The sequence below is a fragment of the Bombus bifarius genome, unplaced genomic scaffold, assembly GCF_011952205.1.
Source record: "Bombus bifarius isolate JDL3187 unplaced genomic scaffold, Bbif_JDL3187 scf7180000009343, whole genome shotgun sequence".
Taxonomy (NCBI): domain Eukaryota; kingdom Metazoa; phylum Arthropoda; class Insecta; order Hymenoptera; family Apidae; genus Bombus; species Bombus bifarius.
In genome coordinates this window covers 1,791,291-1,809,384 of record NW_022885057.1, presented here as the reverse complement: position 1 = coordinate 1,809,384, position 18,094 = coordinate 1,791,291, and the positions used below count along the sequence as shown (strand labels likewise).

At 30.2% G+C, this 18,094-nt stretch overlaps 4 protein-coding genes across 8 annotated transcripts in view; 1 reads left to right on the top strand and 3 right to left on the bottom strand.

The window, feature by feature from the left end:
- Positions 1 to 2,091: 2,091 nt before the first annotated feature.
- Positions 2,092 to 4,607, bottom strand: LOC117215064 (ankyrin repeat domain-containing protein 54-like). Its single transcript, XM_033461484.1, has 4 exons — positions 3,955 to 4,607; positions 3,573 to 3,645; positions 3,173 to 3,392; positions 2,092 to 3,090 (listed from the first exon to the last, which is right to left on the bottom strand). Exons 1-4 carry the CDS (start codon positions 4,234 to 4,236, stop codon positions 2,658 to 2,660), a joined length of 1,008 nt encoding a protein of 335 aa, XP_033317375.1. The 5' UTR covers positions 4,237 to 4,607; the 3' UTR covers positions 2,092 to 2,657.
- Positions 4,608 to 5,274: 667 nt separating this feature from the next.
- On the top strand, positions 5,275 to 6,156 carry LOC117215069 (39S ribosomal protein L52, mitochondrial). The gene is made up of 4 exons (XM_033461492.1): positions 5,275 to 5,422; positions 5,588 to 5,657; positions 5,739 to 5,871; positions 5,947 to 6,156. The coding sequence occupies exons 1-4, from the start codon at positions 5,374 to 5,376 to the stop codon at positions 6,088 to 6,090; spliced, it is 396 nt and encodes a 131-aa protein (XP_033317383.1). The 5' UTR covers positions 5,275 to 5,373; the 3' UTR covers positions 6,091 to 6,156.
- Positions 6,150 to 7,307, bottom strand: LOC117215068 (39S ribosomal protein L13, mitochondrial). Its single transcript, XM_033461491.1, has 4 exons — positions 7,137 to 7,307; positions 6,839 to 6,962; positions 6,594 to 6,748; positions 6,150 to 6,503 (listed from the first exon to the last, which is right to left on the bottom strand). The coding sequence occupies exons 1-4, from the start codon at positions 7,158 to 7,160 to the stop codon at positions 6,270 to 6,272; spliced, it is 537 nt and encodes a 178-aa protein (XP_033317382.1). The 5' UTR covers positions 7,161 to 7,307; the 3' UTR covers positions 6,150 to 6,269.
- Positions 7,308 to 10,319: 3,012 nt separating this feature from the next.
- Positions 10,320 to 18,094, bottom strand: part of LOC117215048 (rho guanine nucleotide exchange factor 11) — a 35,634-nt gene continuing 27,859 nt past the window's right edge. For 3 of the 5 annotated variants that reach the window (XM_033461454.1, XM_033461457.1, XM_033461456.1), the window contains 8 exons: positions 14,402 to 14,673; positions 12,737 to 14,032; positions 12,503 to 12,613; positions 12,218 to 12,394; positions 11,861 to 12,081; positions 11,423 to 11,573; positions 11,119 to 11,165; positions 10,320 to 11,022 (listed from right to left, as the gene is read on the bottom strand). In XM_033461454.1, the coding sequence (XP_033317345.1) occupies positions 10,924 to 11,022; positions 11,119 to 11,165; positions 11,423 to 11,573; positions 11,861 to 12,081; positions 12,218 to 12,394; positions 12,503 to 12,613; positions 12,737 to 14,032; positions 14,402 to 14,673 (2,374 nt within the window). In that variant the 3' untranslated portion in view covers positions 10,320 to 10,923. Of the gene's footprint in view, positions 11,023 to 11,118; positions 11,166 to 11,390; positions 11,574 to 11,860; positions 12,082 to 12,217; positions 12,395 to 12,502; positions 12,614 to 12,736; positions 14,033 to 14,401; positions 14,674 to 18,094 lie in introns of all 5 variants that reach the window. The other 2 variants (XM_033461455.1, XR_004489013.1) reach the window with 2 other exon arrangements.

Below are 18,094 nucleotides of genomic sequence, written 5' to 3'. Positions count from 1 at the left end.
ATTATTTCTGTGCCTAAAAATTGCATATTTATAGTTGCCAGTGTGTAACATATTAGAGTATACCAATATAAATGTGAGTCATCCTGAATCATATTTGTAATTTAATGAGTATTACAGAAGTTGCAAGTTATAAAAAGACATTCCTATCTATATTTTACGATGATAGCACAAAAATTAATTACAAATTATTTGTAACTTACAAAAACATTAACACACTTATAAAATTATGTACATAAAAAAGAAACTCTAGTTTATCACTTATTTATTTCGATATTGATACAAGGAAAATCACCATAAAATTTCTTTCAATCTGATTAATCAAACCAAGCTTCTTTCAATCTGATACAACTATAATTTTTCCAATGTTATACATATTTTTATTTGCATACAGCTACGACATAACCAGAAAAAATGAACGAAAAGGAACTGATATATATCAGAATATAAGAAAAACTCACAGTTTTCTTTAATGCACTTGATTGAAGCAGCTTATACACAGGAAAAATTAGAGTTTTCCTGTATACATAAATTCGTATGAAACAAGATACTTCTTTTTTTATTTATAGATCTGCCGTAAGTACTGCTAACAGGGAAATCACTTATTTACAGTTTATATATAAAGTAGTTACACATAAGTTGCTTATAAGTTTATATATGGATAGAGAACACAAAACATGATCTTTCACGATTGTCAATTCTAGTCTTACAAAAGTATCGCGACCATAAATTGTATTTCCATCATAGCAAAACTCGTATCATGATATATATAGAACTTAGCTTTCAATAATACACTAGAAATATCACTCTAATTCAGGCATCATACATCATACTTGAAAAATTACACCAATTTTCACTATCATCTTAATATTGTATAAGAATAAAAAGTACTGTAAGATTCAAACAGAATTTCATTTAGTTAATGTCATTCAATGTTATGTAAATGAATAATTTGCAAGAAGTTATACAAAACCTTAATTATGTTCAATGTTAAAGATTAAATATTTCACTCTTTTTTTAGTTGGGAATATCAATGTAAAAGATATATATTTACAAGGTAAATGCTAACAACTTGAATTCGACATAATTTGTTCATATGTTCACACATTTATATAATTCCCATAGTTAGTGTTGAGGCTGCAAACAGAGTGAAAGAATATATACAACAATGCGACAACTACAATATTTAACAAAATTGATACTGTTGTAGCACACAATATTTCATATAAGAATCGAAATATTTTGAAGACGTTTATTAGGAATGCACTTTAAGATTCTTTCTATTTGAAATTTTTTATGAGAATGAATGAGGATATATGTTTACAACTATACTTTATTTGTTAGCTTATGTATTTATTTAAAATTTAAAAAATGTCATACATCCTAAAATAGTAATGAAAGTACGAAGTATGTATATGCTACAATATATCTTGCAGCCTACTTTTATATCTTTATTGTTTTGTATTGTTTGAAAACCTAAAAAGGGGGACATAAAGTTCAATATCAATAAGATATTTAATAACTCAGAAGATATGTATAGAAAATATTAATATAAAAAGAAATTATTGAAAAACAAAATAATATACATGTAAATATGTATATTATGTAAAATAAATATATAAAAAATAAAGCAAAATCCTTTTTTCAAAATTTATAGAGATAAATTTACATGAGCAATCTTACTCTATCAATATCTATATAAATTGTATAAATTTCAGCTTTTATTTTTGCACTCTATTTGCAGCTTTATAAACTTAAAAAAGTTTATGTAGCACAACATTTTTTAATCGTCTTGAAGAAAAACTATTTGCACATTATATGCATAACAACTTATCAAAATCAAATCATAATAATTTCTTAAATTAATAATCCTATGGTTATTTAGCGATTATTATTTAAACCAACTAGTTGAGTGAAGAAAAGGAAAATACAAACTTTCATATTAGTGTATAGTTAATATATAATATATAATAATGAATTGAAATTTATGATGAATATGAAATTTATGAGGATTATGAAATTTATGAGGATTATGAAATTTATGAGGATTATGAAATTTATGAGGATTATGGTTTGTATCAAATACATACTTGATTTAATGATGTGATATCCTACGATTTATTTTTTTGTACTGTATGGAATCCGCATTAAGTTTTGTAAATACAATAAATCCAAAACAATAGTAATTTAAAAAAACATGAAAATATAGCACACAAAAGTATAACACTCCGAGGCCAAAATGAAATTTATAAAATGCGTTTCATAAAATACCTATTAGCTAATTATCGAAACTTGATTTGTTTTGTAGTCAATAGAAACATACAGAATCAAGTCAGAATAATAAGCGAGCGAAATATAGTTTGACTTTAAGAAAATGTAAATATTTCTTTTTATCGTCAATGAGTCAAAGTCGAATACCTTACTTTATTAACATTCGCACAACTTTCCAAATTATAGCTCTACTCTGTTCTACTGTATATCAAAACTTTACCGTTATATTGCGCACTTATACAAATTAAAAAAAAAATTTCAGTGTGTAAATTAATTGATTAAAATGAACCCATTACGAGCAAACTAAATTTAACGCATACTGTTAATCACTTTTTTGTTTTACATCAATTTATTTATAAAACTATTAGTTTGGTAAAGTAAATAAGTGATTACTTTGTTATAGATAGAGCATCTAAATTAGCCAATAAATCTTTCACATCATCCTGAACTTGATTTGACGTGTTTGATAAAGATAAACGTGAACACAAACTACTCAAGGTTTCCATACTTTTGTGAGTATCTTTATACTTTTGTAAATATGCCAACAACATATTAATTATGCTTTGCACTTCATCTTTGATCTTCATCATATCCTTCCCTTTACAGTTTTGCAATAACTTTAATTTTGTTTGTGCTAAGTGTAATGGATTATAACCATATTGATCTAAGCATAAGGGATCCGTTCCGGCATTTAAAAGGAGTGTAACTACAGATATTTTGCTTGTCACGGCTGCTAAATGTAATGGTGTATTACCTACAGAATCACGAAGATTGGGATCTGCGCCATATTCCAATAACAAACGAACCATGTCTGTATAACCCCTGTAATAGCATATAATATTACTACTATGAAATATTTATTAAAAAATGGTAATTTAGTGTTGGTTATGTGGGTCAAATTTACCTGCAAGAGGCAAGATGAAGAGGAGTTCGTCCTTGTTTATCACCACTGTTAGGTGAAACATTAGAATCTAAAAGAATTTTCATCACCATGGTGTTGTTTGTAGCTGCTGCAATTCTCATTCTATGTTGAACAAGACGAGTGTAATCATCAACCAGAGAAACACAGTGACGGTTTCTGCGTTTTTCTTTAGTCAATTTTATTTTGCTACAATAAACATGTTCTAAAAAGAAGAATGCAGAACATTATTAGAAAAAGATAATTATGTTGTTGAAATATGTATAAGGTAATCATTAATATTTTCTTGTTATATATTTTGTTAATTATTATTGCACAAAAATCTGGATTTCTGTAATTTGAATTGAAGGTATCATAATTAAAAAGGATTTACACAGTAACTTACGGTTTACTAAAAATGTTCTAGCTGTTGATGAACCAACAGAATTACACCTGAAGGGGAACTTAACCTCTAAAACCTGCAACAAATTATTTTTTATATACTTTATACGTTATATTGTGATTACTTCACAAAATTTGTATGATATTTTTTTAATAAGAAAAATAAGTAGTTATATTAATCACTTCTATATTATTATAAGTAATCTAATTGTTCGCTATAATTTATTATAGCATAAATTAATAATTTCACATACTAACAATAATTACATTATAAATAACGAAAAAGTATTAAACGCGTTCATATTAATAAGAGGAGAAAAAATCAAAGGTGATCACCAAAATATAGAAGTATGTAAAAATATTTTATATAAAAAAACAATACTTACATTAGGGGATACACCAATATATGGTCTTGAACTACTTGCTGGTGTAGAATTTTGAACACCATCGTGCATATTTGATAAGCAAACAGACGAATTTGGATTAAATATAGTGTGAACAATGCCGGGTTTAATTTCTTGTATTTCATTGTGATTATTATTGCAGGTTATTATTGTAGGAGCTGAACTAGCATTACTAATTTCTTCCATTGTCATATCTTCACTTTGAGCGATCGAACTATCGTCTGAATTGTTACTTGTTTCGATTCCTGAATCCACAGATGTCATTTTGATATTCACTAACGTATTAGATACAAAACACTTCTCTTTCTAAACTCAAATTATACTACGTATATATTCTCATACCAGGGCACAAGGACTCAGGACTGTGTCGGTAAGACAATAATAACAGTTCTGGGATTAGTCACTTAGGTTTATATCATATTGCCAACTTTATAATTCGTTTTAGTCTACCACAAAGTGAAATCAGAAGATTCTTTGATAGTGTTGCGTGGCTTTCCCAACAGTTGGGGAATTTGGCACGGTTGCAGCCCGTGAAATGCTGAAGCACTCTGCTCGTGTTGCAACTTCAAACAATTCGACGTTTAAATGAAGAAATACATAACAATAAAGATTAAGTCGAACAATAATTTTTGTTTAAACTAATTATATTTAAAACTAAGTATTTATAATAGATTGACTACTTTAACAAGATTTGCGCTTTAATGAAATTTATTTAGACACTGAACTCAGCGTAACGGTCCTAACGATCTAATGATTCTAACGTTTCTCTATTTTTTGGGTCACAGAGTGACCCAAATGAGTTTTGGGTCACATTTATTCGCTTGGATTTACATGAGAATCTACGATTAATTTGTTATCCAATAAGACAAATTCTTACTAACTAATGCTAGTACACATTATTTTGATTGGAATTTACAATATTAGAAAGCGAGCGATTTATGCTTTGTTGACAATGTTCTGTCCCATGGTAAGGAAAATATATATGAAATTTGAGAGTAATCACAGTTGTTACTGATAAATAATTTTAAAATTAATCGATAAACTTGTTAAATAACTTTTGTTCGTTGTATCAGCTACGCCGCTGTACAATTAAATTCGCGACATTAGAATTTGCCCTATATCACACAAAATATTCACACTAAAGGGAGCCACCAGTTGACAACAATAAAAAGTTACGTATAAAAGACTTTATTTTTAATATACATATAAAATAGGTACAGTTATATAAAAAATATTAATAAATTATATCTTTATGTATTTACTTTATTATGTAAAATATAAACATTAAATGTAGTCTACCTCATTAATACATATTCTATGGTTTATGTATCTAGTATCACCAGAGGTATCACTTAAATGAACTGCATTATAAATATTCCTTAAAAATATTGTCGAAATAAAATGTCATTATCTACGGCAAAAACAATACTTCGAACAAGCTATTCGACGCGTTAGTGTGAAATTATTTAAAATAGTTGTTTAAAATAGTTACAATATGATGAAATAATTACTCTACCAAAACCATATATATTCCATCACAATTGTTAAACTTTTACTATTTTTATACAATAACCAAAAAATTTGTTCAGATATCAACTATATTTTTGTTTTTTAGATTTTATTGTTGCTATCAATAAATTTCATACATCTTTCCCAATATATTTGGATCAGAGATGGAGGGCAGCGTAAGGATAAATTTTATGCAAAATATAAACTTATATCTATATATATTAGTTGTGAAATGTCATATGATTTAATAATTACAGAAGAAACTTGACAAAAAATCCAAATACTACTGGTCCATTGGTTACTTTGTCTGACTATTCTTTTAAAGATAATAAACCTGTCCCATATGCTTCAAGACAGTTGAAGCGTATACAAAAGCATCAAGAATATATGGTATTATTTCAAATATTATTTTCTTAATAAAATTTTCAGTAAAATGGCGTAATAAATAAAATGCTTAATTTACAGAGAAAAATTATTAAACTAGTTGGAGAAATTGATTTTGCAGTTGAACGACATAGTAGATTATTGAAAGAAAAGGAAGAACAGGAACAGAAAATTTTGGATAGTCAATTGAAACCTAAAGGTGTGTTGCCAATTATCAATGAATGATATTTTTTAATTCATTTCACAATTTGTAAATAAATGTAAAAAGTAAAATATGCTATATAAATTTTACTGCTTTATTTTTCAATATCTTTCCATTACTTTTATGTGACAATTTATCAAAATGAAACAAACAAATTTTTTAAAATAATGTGATAATTTATTTTAAATCTATATATATAACTTTATTTGAGCTGGTAATCACTAGGATATTTTATAAGTCGTGGAATTTTATCTCTTTCCTCTTGTGGAATATCATACAGTTTAACTGGAACAGATCTTAATTGTTTAATCTGATTGGTAACATTATCTAACATTTCTTTGGGTACATTATCATCAGGAAAAATGTGTAACCTCTGCATGGTATATCTTCTTTGCAGAGTTCCATCCATTGCTCTATAAACTGCTTTCTTAACAATCTATATGTTACAAATAAAAAAATATATATACTGTAATAATGCAATCAAATTTTTTAATATATTAGTAGTTTATGAAAATCTGTCAACTACCATAGTAGGATCTTTACTATGTAATTCCCATGCAAGAGTCCAAGTAGCTCCACCATGGAATCCAGTATGATGAAAATATACTCGCTTTTGCCACTCATCTCCACGCAATGCAATTTCTTTGCTATTTATTACTATTACGTGGTCACCACACTGGTCTATATAAAAATTAACATTTAGAATATTATTTATGCCAATCTTGCAATCTGTGTTATTATATGCATATGTATATATTTCATTTGACTTACTCATAGGATGATATATAGGTTTGTATAATCCCATAAGGTATTTTTTTATCAAATGTGCACTTCTATATGGATTTTGCCAAGCTGCATCGAAAATGTGCCAAACACATGCAAAAGTACCCCAATGCTAGAAGTGAAATGAATAGATGATAAATTAATTAATTAGTGTAATATCAAAATGTAGTGACAGACATTTAAGGTGCATTTAACGAAAAAATTTTTAAAGATTGTTTTTAAATTCATTAACCTACAAAATTTGAGAAAACATAAATAATGAAATGAAGTAAATAAAAAAGCTAACCTGTCCTTTGCGCAGAAGAGACATTCTGCAGTTTGTATTCAAAATTTAGTTTTGAATGTACGAATAATATATATTTTTAGATTGTGTTAAACATCGTATTTTTAGGGTTAAATTCTTATATCAAGTGTACGATCTTCTAACTAAAATTTTCCTAACGTTGGCAATATTTGGACTATAAAATACTATTACCATCTAACGGTGAATAGATGAAACTAATCGAGGTGGCAAAATCAGAAAATCCAAATTTTTCAGCTGCTGGGCAGAATTTTTTAACTTTTGAAGGCTGAAATGAAAGTTCAGAATCTAAGGAATCAATTAAGCAAGGTTAGTTACAAGCAAGTTTAAAAAATCGTCCAACCAAGAATTTTTAATTTTACTTCCTGTCGATAAAACATGTAATTTATGTGATTTATATCCTTCCAATTTAAAATTATTCTTTCGTTTGCAAGGTACCACTTCAAGGTCATTGTAATTAAGTTGCTAAACTTATTTTTACGTATACTACAATATCGCATTATGCAAAATATATGTTGACATACAAACAAATTTTAATGAAATGTTTGAAACACTATCAAGATGACCTTTACAGGTCTTTTTTTTCATCACAACCAAATGCACACCTCGAAAACATTTAAGTCCTCTTTTAGTCTTTGCCTTAATAATGCTGGAAATAATTTAAATGTTCAATTTAAAATTAACATTATCAGATAGATAAGTTTTACATTTATTTACATATTTCAAATATCATTTTAGAACCAAATTACAAAAGTTATTAAAATAAACTTGAAGAGGAGTTTTTTGGTAACGATAATGAAACTGTATTTCAAATGTGTTGAATTTGTCTATTAACACAGACAAAATATAATATATAAATTATTGAAACTAATCTTCATATAATATTCACGTATAAAAAAGTTAAAGCAATAATAACAAATTAAATCTATTTAGATCCTGACTTTCTGATGCTTCTATCAATAGCTTATGATGTAAGTTTAAAATGTATAGAGTAATACATGACAAAAATTTAAAATTATAGGAAAATAAAGAATGCTAGGATTTGTTTATGCAGGTAAAAGAATGTAAAAGAATTACAAGATAATTTACAATTTATAAGTATTTTAATGCAATAATAATATAATAATAATAATCAATAATATCAACTAATAATGTTATTAAATACTTTATACATATACATAGTAATGTATTTATAATTATTCGCATTTTATCATTAAGGAATTATTAGTATTTAATAGTAGCAAAGATTTTATGTAAACAGGTAAGTCTTTTTCGCACGATCAGTCCTTTGTTACAAAAAGAAGTACATTTTGTCACTCCAACTGTGTTTTCTAATTCGAAAGTATCATTGATAAACCAATATTAGTATTAATTAAACAGCAGTAAAATATTTGTTATAATATTTCACTTATGCATGATTCTATATATTTATTTATTATAAATTCATTTGAGAAAGTGTTTTACATTAGTTATAGTTTTTTTTATCTATGAATATTGATAATTTTGAAGTTACCAATCATGTTCAGGAGTCTACAAATAGTATACAAATCTTTGTTTACTTTCTTATTTCTATTTCTAAATTCCATTATAATCAAAAGAGGAACTTGATTGTTCATTTAGGCAAGTATAGCACCAAGAGGTAAATATTGTTTTTCAAAGCAAATGTTGTTAGTAAATAATATGGAAAAGTCAACAGGATAGATACAAATTCATAATTTTGTTCTCATGTTTATGCAGTTTTACATAATAATGAAAAGCATCATTATATATACATATATGCATACTGATTGTATAAATGATATAGATATTAATTTTTCAATTTCGTGATTTTTCTATAATAAGTAAATACTATGTTATAAATTAATCTTTACTAAAAGGAAATCTTATTGTAAAGAAAGTAAAAGATCTCTCTTACAAAAGATCCAGAACGTGTGATTTATGATGCCTAATGCATTACAAGTAGGTACATTTTAATTATACTTTATGAATTATTACTTAGAATGATTTGGTTGTAAACAATTCTTTGAATTTTATTACAAGTTCGTTATTAGTAACATGTATTTAAAAATTCTTAAATAATTTTTGTAAACACACTTTTATGATTCTTTATGTTAGATTTTATGTCGAATTAAATGCTTGTGCTTTTCAAGTTATTAAGAAGAAGGAAAAAAACAAGGGTTAAATAATTAAATAAAGTATTGACAAAAGAATTGAAATGAAACTATGAACTAATACACTGTATTAATGTGATTTATAAATTTAATAACTTAATTGTTTTTCTATCTTTTAAAAGTTAAATACATTTAACTACATATTAAGAACAAAGTTTTTAATAAATTTGTTGGTCAAAATTTAATTATTTTCAACATATTGTTATTGTAAACTATTAGTAAGAATATAGAATAGAATTATTCTTAGCATTATATGAAATTCAGCTATTTCCTTTTCGTTTTACTAACTTTAGTAACTTTTTGAATTGACTTTACATTGGTTTAAGTTATTGTAATTGTTGTAAAATTACTATAAATTATAAAAATAATAATAATTCAAGGCTGCAATAATTTTAATAATAATAATCATAGTCATGATAATAATAATAATAAACATTAGGATGCAAACACATTTGCCTTATGTTTTGTATCATAACAGAAATAATATGATATATTATGTTAATAATTACCATTAGGTGCTTTTCGTTTAATTGATACAATTTAGAAATCAGTCAGCATTTCCGCCTCTGGATCGAATATCCTGAACATTTGGTCACGAAATATAAGGAAAGTATGTAAAAGCGTGTTATTCAATGATAACTAGTTGAAAATCGTTATTTTCCATTAATATATGCTTTGCATTTTTTTTATACTTTGAAATATCGACGCATCTTCTGATCATATATCTTTATATAAATGCAAATTATATTTCATGACTATTGAATTATTATAGTAACACAGTTGGTTCCAAATATGCCGTAGCAGATCACAAAAGGTAGTTTCTTGAAACGAACGACTAAGTTGCGCTAAACGTATACAACACATTTACGTAAATGTTTCTGTATAAAATGCACTAGTAATAAGTATTTCAAAGTAACTTCGAAAGAGTTGACTTGTTTCCTAAAAAGCATCTTAAGGAAAGATTTTCAGTATACAAATCGATGTATATAAAATAATATGTTATAGAAATCGATATCATTCAAGACATGATGTAACAACTTTTATACAATAAGTATTATTAGAGTACTATAACAGTGTAGATTTTAAAATAATTCACAGTAAAAGAATTCTTCAATAATCATATAAAGCTCCTACTTAAATTATTAATCTATGTATTTGTGTGTGTATAGTATATGAGAGAGAGAGACAGAGAGAGAGAGAGAGAGAGAGAGAGAGAGATTAAACTTGAGTTATAGCAATCTATATGGGATTCTCTTTTTGAACAGATTTCCTTCACCATATTATTTCAGAAATTCCGTCGTTATACTATTGGTAATAAAAAATTTATGTAATTTCCAGTCATTGATATAATATGACGTATGCGCGCCATGCTACTACGTCATGTAGATCCAGTTACATAAAATCTTTGGCAAAGGTATGATTAATCATTGACCCATGACTCTGTAAATATGTATCTAATATTATTGTATTCCATAAACAGCTACTCGCCATTTGTCATTTTTTACATAATTTTGATTTCTTCCAGTATGAGCATTCGGAAACGATTTTGCTCGTAAAATGCACCTGGTCGACATTATTTTGATACAATAATCATGCACGTTTCAACCAACACTATCCCCCATTACTATTGTTTCTGTTTCATGTTCTATGTGTTCTGATTCTTCATTTGTCTCAGATTCACCACGTGCATCCACAAATTCCTGTGAACAGAGTAATATTAAATTTATGACATAAATAGTCTAAGGAGAAGTTAGAAACGGGATTAATTTACTAGCACGTTAAATTAAGATCCTTACATCACGAGTGGGATCGTCAATACTGCTATCTGCATTTAAAACTTCACCTAAAAACCCCCCCAAAAAAGGAAAGAAATTAATATTCCGAGAATATCTTTATTCCAAGAAATGAGATGCTTTGTAAGTATTATGACCCAAGCTATTGACTTTATAGCGGACAACCTACTTATGTACGTTGCAGTTTTTGTAATTAAAACAAGTAAAATTTAATTTTATCAACCGTACGTAAGTATATGGTCGTCATTGTAGATCAAAGAATATTATCAACCCACATTCTGAAAAATTGAAAAAGTAATGAACTAACTGGATTTCGTTTGTGTTTGACTTGACACAGTGCATGTTTCTGAAAATTCACGACGTTGTATATCTGCATCAAGGGCATGAAGACGTTCTCTACTTCTGCGTAACTCTTTTCTCAACGTTTCACGTTCCTCTTCCCTTTCTTTTATAATTTCCTAGAATATATAAGAAAATACATTTTACTGAAAAAGCATTGTTTTTTTTCAACTTTAAGTATTAGGTTATCCCAAAAGCTTTTTTCGTTTTATAAGGAAGTAATAGATGCACAAAATTTTTTGTTTTATTTTATTTTACTCAATTATATATGGTCCATTTGGTTATAGAACAAAACATAGAATGTTGTTCTTTTATTACTTCTAATTATAATTTATTACTTTATAAAACGAAAGAAATTTTTGGGACAATCTAATACACAGGTACATTGTCAAAAGTGGAGTATTACCAGTAATTGTGACAATTGAGAGGTCAAAGAGTGACACACTGGTTGTAAACTCGCAATTGATATCGCTGGTTGCTGAGGATGAAGGTGCAATCGTGGTGATGGACAACCAGTCGCTTCGCAACTTGGTGGTGTTGTTAATGCCGATACCCCACGCGATGCAAGAACAGTTTCCGTTTCACTTACATTTAACGCTGAATTTAACATTCCTACTAATTGATTCGCTGCGAAAATAAAATAAAATATTACATATCTCTAGAAATATTGATAGGATTAATAGACTAACAATTTATTCGAGAAATTTTTGAGAGATAATTTATATATGATGATAAAACAAACATTATTTATTAATAAAAATACCTTGACTAATAGCAGCGAGTATAAGCTCAGAAGGCTCTTTTTCCATGCTCGATGGCTCGGACGCCATGTCTGCTACATGTTCGAAATCTTCTTTCGGAATATTTAATATATCTGCTACCAATAATTGTTTTTCGATTAAAGCTTGTTTAATAATCTCGTCTTTTCTTCTAAGACATTCTGAAAATTTAGAGAAAACAATCACGTCGTTTATGAAATATCTGTTATATCAACCGTTAAACTAACAAAAGAGATACATATCATATAATAAACAAATAAATAACATACCTATTGGTGTAAGCACCGGTTCCGCAACATGTACAGGTGGTACTTCTACGTGAACTTCAAGCGGGTCAATTAATGATGCTTGTGTACAAGTAACTAATCGTAATGGTTCTCCTGTACCAAATTAAAAAAAATATCACACATTATGTAACAAATATTCTACACAAGATAATCTTTGAAATTCTACTTCAGAAAACAACAGAACAATATACTAGATCATAATAAAAGACACAAAACCTGTTGTCGAAGGTTCAGACGAGTGTTGGTGTGGCTGTTGCTGTTTCGTTTGATCAGTCCTTGAAATCTCAGGCCCAGAAGTATTAGGCAGCTCTCCTTCTTGCTCCACGTTAGTATCTTGCGTAGATTCCTTTGTTTCTAGTTCATGCTCCCGTTCCTGATCCGTTTTATTAGGAATATTGTCATGTTCCATTGAAGAAGGATCTTCAATTGTAGGTCCAGGTTCTTCTGGCAGTGTAGTAGGCGGAGTAGGTCTTCTGCCTTGCTTATCACGAGCCTTGTACGCTTCAGCTGCCTCGGAGATGTGCTTAAACCATTGCTTTTGTTCCGCAGGCGAAGCTGCGACTAAATCATGGATTTGCGCACCGTTTTGCGATGTGTTGACCAGATAGAGAGAATTTTTGTCCACGGCGTTATTCCTGACGAGAACAGTGGATACCTTTACGATAGGACTCAATACAGAGTTCGCTTGGTTTGGGTTGATGAATTTTAGCAGGTACTTTTCGTCCTGTCGATGCAACAGGAGTATCGTATCGTCGAGTAGCACAACGTGCAGATCGACCGGTTTCGCTCGATTTTGTTCAGTTCTGCGCCACTGCAACGGACCTTCGTATATCAATTTACGTTTCGTAATGTCTAGATTCTTGAATTCCTGAACAGTCGGATGATCGAATTTATCGAATGCAGATCTATCAATTGTACGTTGGATTTCTGCCAACCTTTGATAATCTTCAGCCTCGCGTACGGCTTGGTTAACGCAACTGAGAATTTCCTTGCTTCGATCGAGACTTCGCAAAACCGCGGCTCGTTCCTTTTCGTTACTCTCTGGCGTGAATTTCGCCAAATTCTCAAAGAGCAAAGGGTATTTGGTCAATCGAAGCATTCCCGTCAGGATATGATCTTTGAGCTGTAGCCTTCGACAAAGAGGATTAGCCTCGATCTCGTTCAGAAAGGAATTCAATTTCGGATCCTTGCGACGACGGTCTCGCAAGGCATCCAAGGCTACTTGTTGTTTCGCACAGTAGGTGGATGCGGCTCTCTCAAACGCCTCTCCGTTCTCGCCGTCGAACATCTCTAGGAGAAGATCTCCGACATCACCAACACACGGGTTTTCCTTCTTCTTGCGTTTCATCGTTTGGTTGAAGCGCGAATGAATCGTTAACATTTCGTCTAAATTGGAAAATAGTAACTGTATTTGGTCTAAGGGAAGTACTTGAGATTCAAGGAGCGGCTTGTGGAAGACGTGTGACAACACTCTAAGCGCCCGCACGTGTGATCGCTCCGTGTGAAAGAGTTCTGAAAAACAATACACAGAAATTACGTTTTACAGAGAACTTTTACTTAACTTTTTTAATTATTCCTTGTTTCACAAGAAATATAGAATAATGTCTAATTCCTAAGATAAAGCCTTTATAGCAAAGTATAAAATAATTTTTTAATAAAACTAATTCGTCTTACTAATCCTACTGTTTCACACTTATTTTTCCTACTTTTACGTATGCTAACAACTTCATTAATTATTAATTATTAATAATTATGAATTAAATCACATCAGGAATAATTTAAGAGTTGTAGGGAAAAATAGTGTCATCACAAGGGTTAAATAAAAAAAATGGACAAAGGGTCGTCTATGTATGTCACAATGAAATAGAAGGAGAAACAAACCATTGATAACTTCTTGTCGTTTTTTCTCCGCGTTACTGAGTCGCGCAAGTACATCCTCGGCAACGCCTTGACTCCAATCTGGTGGATCCGGTTCAACATCAACATCGCTGTCCCACGAGGTCGATGTGTTGGTTGCAGAGGTTGCTGGGTGTACCTGTTCCAGGCTGGTACTGGGACTGTCCAAACTTCTCGTCGACAGGCTACTGTTCGACGAACTGCCTGCTGAATTCCCAGGAAATGTCCCAGCTTGCTCGCAGTCACTGAAACCAGCCCTATAGTCAATCGTTAGCGAATGAAGCATTCTACTACGTTTAAACTGTACTGCTACCACAGCCATTTGAAACCTTTTCAATACCTATACGCAAATTCGCTGATGTCACTGCCAATTATGCTTCCTCGAATTTCCTCGGAAATTAGACTATCGTTAAATATATTTTATAACAAAGAGTGCTATATCTATTTCTACTATAATATTTTCTTTTCTTTGTAATCTTTCTTTTTCTTAAATTGAATATTTGTTAATTGTATCTGACACGATTACTGAGTCAATATAATGAAAGCAAGAAATACGCTTTTATCGATTTTGTATACTTATAGGTATGATAAGGTATTTTGCGATCAAATTTTCTATAAATCACAAATGTTGATCAATGAACTTTTCTCACAGTTTCACTAAATTTTCACTAATTCTGATAAATTGCCCAAGCGTCAAACTTCACTGCTTATCAAAAGCAAATTTATACAACATCAAAATTGTACGTATTAATTTCCCTTTTTATTAATCTTTGACTTCAAATTTGATTTCTTTGATTTCTTTCAAATTTCAGTCCCCAATTACCTACATTGTCTAATCTCCGCTAATTTTTTATAAGAATATATTCATTTTTCAAGCAATAATATAAAAGTTGTAAACTTGTAGATACAAATCAATCATTAGGGTGTCAAACAAGTAACAAAGCGTTAGATAAAGAATTATACCTCTCGGACCTTGTACGACGTTCATTAACACCGTGTCTCTCGTGATTAGGGGCGTCGTTAGGAAGTTCTTGTAGCCGTTCTTCGATGTTCGAGCAGCCCGGTGAAATGTCGTTTGACTGATCAAAGGGAGATGACGGTTCCGTAGAGGATATCGGACTAGTTAAATTTTCGTTGCCGCGAGAATTAGGTCGAGGACGGACACGTCGAGAACCACGTTGTCTCATCTTTTATATCTCCTTAGCCCTAAAGGGCTTCCTTGATGGGGTAAAGCTGGCAGGCATGTGCTGCCTCTGCTGTAAACGCGATGATGTTACGTATGGACATTTTTGTGCGGGACTTCCCCAATGGAGGAATATTACGTTACATCCACGAATAATTCCACTGATTCTTTTCTTCCGTTTTCCTTTATTTTTTTCTTTATTCAACAACGTGTACGATTTAAGATTTTAAACGAGAGATTAGAATTTGTATTATTTAAGACTAGAATTATCTAAATGAGACTTTTTGTATACATCTATATATTTTTTTATTTTCATTCTACTAATTTAATTCTATTCATCTATGGTATATGTAGGATATTTATTGTAGCGTACGAGAGGTCGGTAATTTAGAGTTAATTGTAAGTGGCAATTAGATTGGATAAAATTTGGTGGTGCATGAAGATGAGACTGTTTAGTTCGTTAAGATACCTTTTTAATTTGTAGATACTTTCCGTATTATAGCAATAAATACCAAACGTTTGAAATAACCCATAACTTTACTGACAAATAAATTTTGTAAGTGGATTGGTAGAAGCAAATTGTTATGTTAGAAGATTTCACCAGCTTAAAGGTTACGCGTTCTTTCTACGACAAAAGTCGGTTGACAGTACATTGGCATTTTGGCTAGATTGTCGCATTTATTATACCTTTGCTTGCATACCCTTTCCACCGAGTTCCAAGACGACTACCAAAAAGCGAGGAGATCTTAAAGAAAATACTACCCCTTTAATGCTTCGGTAATTTAAAATTATGACGTATTTAGTTACGATCGATATACGAAAATATAAATTTCATCAGGAAAAATAATTATTTTCATATTTTAAAAATAAAACAATTCAGATATCAGTTGCTAAATAATTGATTGATGATGAATTGACTGAACGATTTTCACCAGATTTTGAGAGGTTTTTTATTTATTTGAAATAATCGAATAGTGTGGTCGATAAGATGTATCAAGTAAAAACGAGAGCTTAATCGACATCGATCAAACTAAGGCTTATCGAAGCCGCTCCTTCATCACTTTAATCAACCCCGTAGATATAGAAACGACATCGACTTGTGGTTGATACACTACCTTATGCATACAGTTGTACGTACTCATCAATGGTACGACTATTCTTCCGAAGTGTACAAAATTGACATATATAGTTCTTTGTTTAGCGTTGATGCCTCCTTTAACAAACGTTTGGAATTTGTTATGAAATCTTTTGCAATCACGCGCAAAAAATCGAGCTTTTTTATCGACTCGACAAATTTTACCAAATTAATGATTTCTTAGCTAGGAATTAAAATATATAATTTTTTACTGGGCGAAATCATCGATCGATGTTTATCAATAATTCGAATAGTTTCTTTCAATTTGAAGATACCAGTTAATTGTAGCTGGCATAGTCTCAAAATTTAATTGAGACATCCAACAATGATGAATTATCGGTGACGATTTCGATTACGAAAAAATTGACGCGTGTGCAGAATGGGCCAACGATAAAGAGGCTGCAAAAGAAGCTAAGCGTACGGCCGCTGTATTGATTCGAAAGTATCGATTGTCTCAAAAATAAAGGACAAGACATCTATCCGTAGCCTGATATCATTTTGGTTCTCGTTTACAGCCGTGTACACGTATTACGGCCGGATCGATACAAAACGGATCACTTTCTTTTTCCTCCCCATTTATGCGCATCGATCTTTTTAAAACCAGATGCATTAGCCGGCTAATTCATGCAAATCGTACTAACAGCCATGAGATATTAATGACTAAAAATGTATACGTGAGATAGAGGAAGTAAATTCTCTATTGCACTGCATTTATCTATAACCCTTTGGAAGCATTAAGCTTTTCGTTTCTCCTTCTATTTATTTACTTAAATTAAAAATGATAAAAGAGATATAAAATTATATTAGAAGTTTCAGGAAATATCATTGACATTATAGTGTTTGTATTTAATTCAAGCCCATAATTGTTTTAAAAGAGAGAAGAAGAATGATTCTGAGAGATAAGGAAATTTGCCAATGTCATGAACATTTTCTAATTGTTGTCTATTGATTTTAATTGTGATGAACGTGACCCATATGTCGGACAGTTATTCCCAGAAACCTATCCCTCCATTATGCGAAACGCGTTCATACAAAGTTAATAATTTTCAATGAACTAATTGCCCCCAAATCGATTCTTTGCATCACTAAGCTAAGCACTGAATCGTTGAGAATTTTTTTTCTCCATGTTTGATGGACGTAATCAAATGTTTCAATAAGTCGACGAACAAAGAGAAAGACTAGGGTGCGATAAAAAAAACAAAAGGTATCGTACCGTTGTTGGCGGAAGAGAAAGCTATAAAAGAGTAATTAACCATAATGTACCTCGCTGAAATTAGGATCTAACGTGCTCGTCTGCATGTTCTATCGAACAGTCATAAAAGGGACGCCTATTTCTAATTCAGGATTTAAACGATATTTA